The sequence below is a fragment of the Leucoraja erinacea genome, chromosome 28 (assembly GCF_028641065.1).
Source record: "Leucoraja erinacea ecotype New England chromosome 28, Leri_hhj_1, whole genome shotgun sequence".
NCBI lineage: Eukaryota > Metazoa > Chordata > Chondrichthyes > Rajiformes > Rajidae > Leucoraja > Leucoraja erinaceus.
The window spans coordinates 12,428,931-12,436,098 of record NC_073404.1 but is presented as its reverse complement, the minus strand read 5'-3'; the positions used below and the strand labels follow the sequence as shown (position 1 = coordinate 12,436,098).

General features: G+C 49.7%; 1 protein-coding gene across 1 annotated transcript in view; it reads right to left on the bottom strand.

The window, feature by feature from the left end:
* Positions 1-2,358: 2,358 nt before the first annotated feature.
* The window catches only part of LOC129710603 (vitronectin-like), a 34,569-nt gene continuing 29,759 nt past the window's right edge, over positions 2,359-7,168 (bottom strand). The window contains exons 7-8 of the mRNA XM_055657729.1: positions 3,284-3,532; positions 2,359-2,583 (exon numbers count right to left, since the gene is read on the bottom strand). Of these exons, the coding sequence (XP_055513704.1) occupies positions 2,489-2,583; positions 3,284-3,532 (344 nt within the window). The 3' untranslated portion in view covers positions 2,359-2,488. The remainder of the gene's footprint in view (positions 2,584-3,283; positions 3,533-7,168) is intronic.

Below are 7,168 nucleotides of genomic sequence, written 5' to 3'. Positions count from 1 at the left end.
ATGGCCTACTCCTACTCCTGCACCTATTTTCTATGTTTCTATGCCCGGCTGCCTCAGTTCCTTCAAGCCGTCGCTGGAGAAGCTTTCTCTCCACCTCCACCTCTTGATGTTTCAACATCACCTCAAACTTAATGACTATCGACCCAACCTGCTCAACTCTTCCACATCACATTCACAGTGCTGCACAGCACAGAAACAGGCCCTTCAGCCCACCTTCTCCATGCCAACCCTTCTTATCCATTATAACTGTCCAAACGTTGTTTAAAAGTGAGAATTGCATCGTCTTCTACAGTTTCCTCTGGCCAGTATCTAATTTCAGGAACCTTCTCTGCACTCCCTCCAATGGAAGTACATAATTCCTCACATGTGGAGAACAAGACTGTACGCGTTGGTTTGCTGCTGGGCCTGGCCAAACTGGCCACTCGTGAGTCATGGTAAATGGACAGCCGAGGGCTCCATTCAGGCTGACTGCCTGCCCCTCGTTCAGGCCTATGTCCGTAGCCGGGTGTCCCCTGGAGAGCGGGCACTGCTTTCCACGGGATCCTTGACCATTTTCTGGGGCCGCTGGGCATCGCAGGGGATAGACTACTTAGATGAAAGTGTCAACATCTTGTTTTGATTCTTAAGACATATATTCCTTTTTTTTAAAATAGATGTCGCATTTGGGTAGTGTTTTCACTGCTTAACTTACTTTTGTTTTTTTTTAAATGGTCTCACCAGTCAATGTAAAGAAGGGTCCCGATACAAAATATCTCTCATTGCATCCCTCCACAGATGCTGACTGACCCATTGTGTTCCTCCAGCACTTTGTGTTTAGTTCACTGTAAAGTTGCACCAAAATCTTTCCAAACCCCTTGCAATGAAGGTCAACGTTACATTAAACTTCCTGATTGCTTGCTGTCTCTACATGCCAACTTGGAGACACAAGGAACAGCAGATGCTGAAATCCTATGTACACAATGTTGGAAGAACTCGGGGCCGGGCAGCACCTGTGGAGGAAAGGGGTGGGCGACGGTTTGGGTAGGGACCCTTCTTCAGACATACCAACTTTCTCTGTTTCAAACTCATGGACCTTCAGATCAATTTGCATGCTGTCATTTCTTTGTTGCTGTGCCCCTCCTCCTTCCGTAGTGGAGACCCTCACATTTTCCCACCTTGCACCATCCATCTGCCAACTCCTTTCTCTTTCACCGACTCTATCCATATCCCTCTGCAGAATCCTTTTTCCCTCACAACCTGCTGACTCACCGATCTCTATGTCCTTAAAAACTTGCCAGCATTGCCGTCATCCAAGCCATCATGATGAACTGGAAGCGGTTCAAGCCTGGCACTCATCCCTGAGGAACTTCAGCAGTTACTGACTGCCAAAATGAAAACGCACCATTTTTCCACATTCTTATTTTCCTTTCGCCAGCCGTTCCCCCATCCATGCAGATATTGTACTCACAAGTGCAAGCACTGTGCAGTTGTACAGTTAACTATTTAGTTTAGTTTGGAGATACTGCACGGAAACAGGCCCTTCGACCCACCAAACCCGACCATACTCCAAATGCAGCCTAACCAAAGCCATCTATTGTACTTTACCAGCTTTCTCTCCCCTATTTCAATCAGTCTAAAGAAGGGTTCATACTCAAAACATCATTTCTCCATTCCCTCCATAGATGCTGCCTGACCCGCTGAGTGACCAGCATTTTATGATTTGGTCAAAATTCCAGCATTCTAGTGTATTCTAGTTAGGCCAGATGATTTGTTGAGGCAAGTACAATGACAACATTTCAAAGACACTCGAACAGATAAAGGGTAGGAAATGTTTAGAGGTATATGCGTCACAACAAGGGCAATTGGCACGACCATAGATAGGACATCATGGTCTTCATAGATGGGTTGGGCCGAAGGGCCTGTTTTCCAGATGTATGATTCTATGGCTCAAGAAGGGAAGGGTGGAGGAAACACGGAGAAGAGCTGCAGCTGTGTCACTGTCAAAGGTCCTGACTAACCATGCCTCTCATAGTTTTGTAAACTTCTATCTGGTCTCCGTTCAGCCTTCAACGCTCCAGAGAAAACAATCCAAGTTTGTCCAAACTCTCATTATAGCTAATACCCTCTAATGCAGACAGCATTCTGGTAAGCTTCTCCTGCACCCTCTCCAAAGCCTCCACATCCTTCCTGTATTTGGGCAGCCAGAACTGCACACAGTACTGTAAATGTGGCCTATCCAAAGTCTCCTAGAGATTCTTCATGACTTCTGACTTTTCTACTCAATGCTGATGAAGGCAAGCATTACCACATGCCATCCTTACCTCTCTATCTACTTGTGTTGCCATGTTAGGGTGACTGATTTAAGACAATACCACAGAGACAGGTTATTCCGGTTTTATTTCCTCATTCCTGGTTCCCAGTGGTGTGGTCCTCTTGTACGGAAGATCCGAGAATGGCGATGGGCAGCCCGTCTCTGCCGGTGATGGTCCTGTCCATAGTCAGCTTAATTTCACTCGACCTCGCACTTGAACCAGTACTTGGTGATGGATCGGGGCCCAGAAATGTCCACCCACTTGGAGGCAAGGTCGACGAGGTAATATTTATCTGAAATTAGAGAGTGAAGAGCTTTGTTTTCTGTTTGGGCCTCATGATGGAAATTACATCTTGACCCCGACCCTACTGTGTGATTCTGGCCCCTGGTTCTCCACCACAGTGGTCCAGGCACCAGCAGAGAGGTCCAGCCACCACCACAGATGCCCAGCAACCTCCAGAGAGATCCAACACCCATCACAGAGGTCCAGGAACCTCGGGAGAGGTCTAGCAATGTTCCTTCAATTTCTTCTTCCACAGAGGCTGTTGGCCCACTGACTGTTTACTCCACCCTGTGATCTTATTTACAGGATTTGACTCTGGTGGTCTGCTGTCACTGATCTGGTGACCCCGTTTCCAGGCGATACCAGTCCAGTGGCCTTTGACCCAGTGAACTCTAACAGTACCCCAGATCCAGTGAGCTTGGATCCAGTGATCCCCAGATCCAATTAACTTTGAGCTGGTCTCCTCTTTAACCAGGAGACCAGGTGAAGGTGAACTTTAACCAGGTAGCCCCAGATGCAGTAAACTTTGATCCAGTGACCACCTTGTGCAGTGTGCACGCCAACATCTGGTTCCAAATGCAGCTGTGCCTCGCCCTGCTACGGATTAGCTGCCAACACACAACATGGGGGCTTGGAAGGTGGCATCACAGGAGGGACCAGAGACAGGGCGGCAGGTGTCCCTACGGTGGGGTATGGACTGCACTACTCACCTCCGACAAAGAAGTAGACACTATAATGGGGCCTGAAGTTGTTGGAATCGTCCTCCTCGCTGGACGAGTCCTTCCTGTGCCAATCCTTAGGCCATCGTTTCTTGTGGTGCTTGCCTCGCCCCCGGCCCCTCCCCCGCCCCTTCTGCTTTTGCTTCGGCACCATCTGGAGTTTGCCGATCATCACTGCGTCCACTCCATTGGGGATCCCACGCCAGTGCCTTCCGATGGAGAACGGGCCATTGGCGCCAGCTGCAAGAGGAAGCAGGGACAACGTCAGTGAGACTGATCTAGGTCAACACGCAGAGTATGGGCGTCAATGCGTGAATCAATGCAACAATGGTGATTGTGGAAATAAACACTGCTTTGTAAAGAGGGAAAGCAACAGATAGACACAACGAACCATTGCTGGAGTTTAGCGCAGAACACAGTGATGGAGGAACACAGTGGTCAGGCAACACCTCTGGAGCAAATGGATAGGCAACGATTTGGGTTAGTTCCTTTCTGTCGAAGGGCCGGAGAGCAGCAGGAATCATTTTGGTAGAAATCCTGGGGATCCTGTCCCCCCCACCCATGTTTTGAGAGGTGGGGGCCAATCCCCCCATGTTTTGTGAAACATGTTGCAGCCTTGGAATTTTACGTTTTTAGAAAGCTCCCATGTTTAATGAGAACTGCAAAACGATTGGAGTCATTTTTCACTTGATTCCTCTGAGACTAAGACAGTTGGTTAACTGCCACTGTTAACAGCTTGTTAACTACCAGTATTTAACATCGTATTAACACAGTTATACAATGTGTCACCAACACATTGATATGCATCCCTCAGTAAATATAATTGTGTTTTGACCAAGTATTACTGAATATGACTGTTTTGACCAAGTACTACCAAGTTCCTTTGAATAAAATCCACGGGCGAATTTCATAAAACTCTCTGATGCGGGTACAATTACAAACTGAACATTGGATGTATTGGTGGATGTTATGGGAAGGATTTCAACGAGTCTCGGACGGTCATTAAGGGCTCCAGACCACGAGCACGGGCTTCCTGGTCAATTGTGCAGGTACAGTCCCTCATTCACCCACGTAATTTGGTCATTTTGACCCATAACTGAGGAGAATGATACCTGTTTGTCCTTCAAAAGCTACAACGTGATAAATTAACTAAATACAACTAAAGCAAATAAGAGAGGAAGAGAGAGAGAGAGAGAGAGAGAGAGAGAGAGAGAGAGAGAGAGAGAGAGAGGAGAGAGAGAGAGAGAGAGAGAGAGAGAGAGAGAGAGAGAAGGGAGAGAGAGAGAGAGAGAGGAGAGAGAGAGAGAGAGAGAGAGAACAACAGAGAGGAGAGACATGAGAGTTTTCACAACATGAAGTTTTCACAAACCAGCAAGAAAGTTTTGATTAATAGAGATAAACATACTTCAATGTTTTTAATTGATATAACATCCCTAAATGTTATATGAATTGAAAACAATTAAGTATGTTCATTTTTGTTATTTTATCAAATGTTTCTTGTTACTTTGTGGACTCCATGATGGTAGGTCCACCGACTCTGGGAGGAGATAAAATTGTTAGTTTTCATGCACACTCTCGGGTGCCAGAAATTGAGTCCCCCCCCCCCCCCATGTTTTAAAAGCGATTTCCTCTCATGCAGAGAAGCATTGAGGTAGGGTCCCACAGAAGTCCTATCAGAAAGCAGAGGAGAACTTCAAAGTTGGCATACTTTCAGATTTTGATTTGAGACCTTGAGATTGAGATACTTGAGATTTTGCAGTGAAATGGTAAAAAATCTCCTCCCCCCACCCCCCCCTCTAACTGTGTGGCCCCTGAATCCCCACCCACAACCACAGCCCTCTCACCCCCCCACCCCCTGACCACCCCACCACCCCCCCCACCACACATCGCCTCGTCCCCACCTGCCTTCCTCCGGCCCCAACCCCCATCCCTGTCGAGTGTTCACCATCCCCCCCGACCTCCCCCTCTCCAACACCGAACGGTCCGTCCTCAACATAGTCTTACCTTTGTCCCCCTCCGTCCCACCTCAATGAATTCCGCGCCCACCACGACTTGGAGCGCTTCTACCGTCGCCTCACAGCTTTCTTCCATGGGAAGGAGTCCTCGCCCCCCACTGATGACCCCTTTTCCCGTCTCCAACGCACCCCCTCCTCGTGGAACCCCCCTCGTGGCCAATTTTCCGGCTTTAGAACTTTTTTTATCAATAAACTGCCGTCGCGAGACATCAACCGCCTCAACTTTCTCCACTCCCCTGTCTCACTCCAATCTCTCACCACATGAACGTTCTGCCATCGACTCACTCCGCAACATCCCAGGTTGGGTTATCAAACCCGCTGACAAGGGAGGTGCCGTGGTAGTCTGGCGCGCCGATCTCTACAAAGCTGAGGCAACGCGCCAACTATCGGACACCTCCTCCTTACCCCTGGACCAGGACCCCACTGACGAGCACCAGGCCACCATCTCCAGCACCATCACCAACTTCATCCACTCGAGGCCCTACCCGACCGAGCCTCCAACCTCATCGTTCCCCAGCCCCGCACAGCCCGATTTTACCTTCTCCCTAAAATGATTGTCCCGGAAGAATTGTCTCCGCCTGTTCGTGCCCCCCCGAACTCATTTCCAAAACCTTGACTCCATCCTATCACCCTTGGTTAAATCCCTCCTTACCTATGTCCAAGAGACCTCGGACACTCTCCGTCGTCTCCGCGCATTCATTCAATCCTCTAGGCCCTCACCCCCTCATCTTCACCATGGACGTCCAATCACTAAACCTCCATCCCCCACCACGATGGTCTCACAGCCCTCCGGTTCTTCCTCGACCAGAGAAGCAACCCATACCCAGCCACTGACACTCTCCTCCGCCTAGCGGAGCTGGTCCTTACCCTCAATAACTTCACGTTCGACTCCTCCCACTTCCTCCAAATACAAGGCGTAGCTATGGGCACACGCATGGGCCCCAGCTATGCCTGCCTATTTGTAGGTTACGTCGAGCAATCCTTGTTCAATACATACCAGGGCCCCATCCCCGACCTCTACCTCCGCTACATCGACGACTGCTTTTGTGCCACCTCCTGCACCCACACACAACTGACTGACTTCATCCACTTCACCACTAACTTCCATCCGGCACTCAAATACACCTGGACCATTTCCGACACTTCCCTACCATTCCTTGACCTCACTATCTCCATTGCAGGTGATAGACTTCTAACCGACATACACTATAAACCCACTGACTCCCATGGCTATCTGGACTACACTTCTTCCCACCCTGCTTCCTGTAAGGACTCCATCCCCTACTCCCAATTCCTCCGTCTACGCCGCATCTGCTCCACGGATGAGGCGTTCCACACCAGGACATCTGAAATGTCCTCACTATTCAGGGAACGGGGGTTCCCCTCCTCCACCATAAATGAGGCCCGCACCAGGGTCTCTTCCATACCCCGCAACACTGCTCTCTCTCCCCATCCCCGCACTCGCAACAAGGGCCGAGTCCCCCTAGTCCTCACCTTTCACCCCACCAGCCGTCACATACAAAAAGTAATCCTCCGTCAGTTTCGCCACCTCCAACGTGACCCCACTACTCGCCACATCTTCCCATCTCCCCCCATATCTGCCTTCCGCAAAGACCGCTCCCTCCATAACTCCCTTGTCAATTCTTGAGGTCCACCCCCTCCCCGGGCACTTTCCCTTGCAACCGCAAGAGATGCAACACTTGTCCCTTTACCTCCCCCCTCGACTCCGTTCAAGGAAATCGTTCCAGGTGCGACAGAGGTTTACCTGCATCTCTTCCAACCTCATCTATTGCGTCCGCTGCTCTAGATGTCAGCAGATCTATATCGGTGAGACCAAGCGGAGGTTGGGCGATCGTTTCGC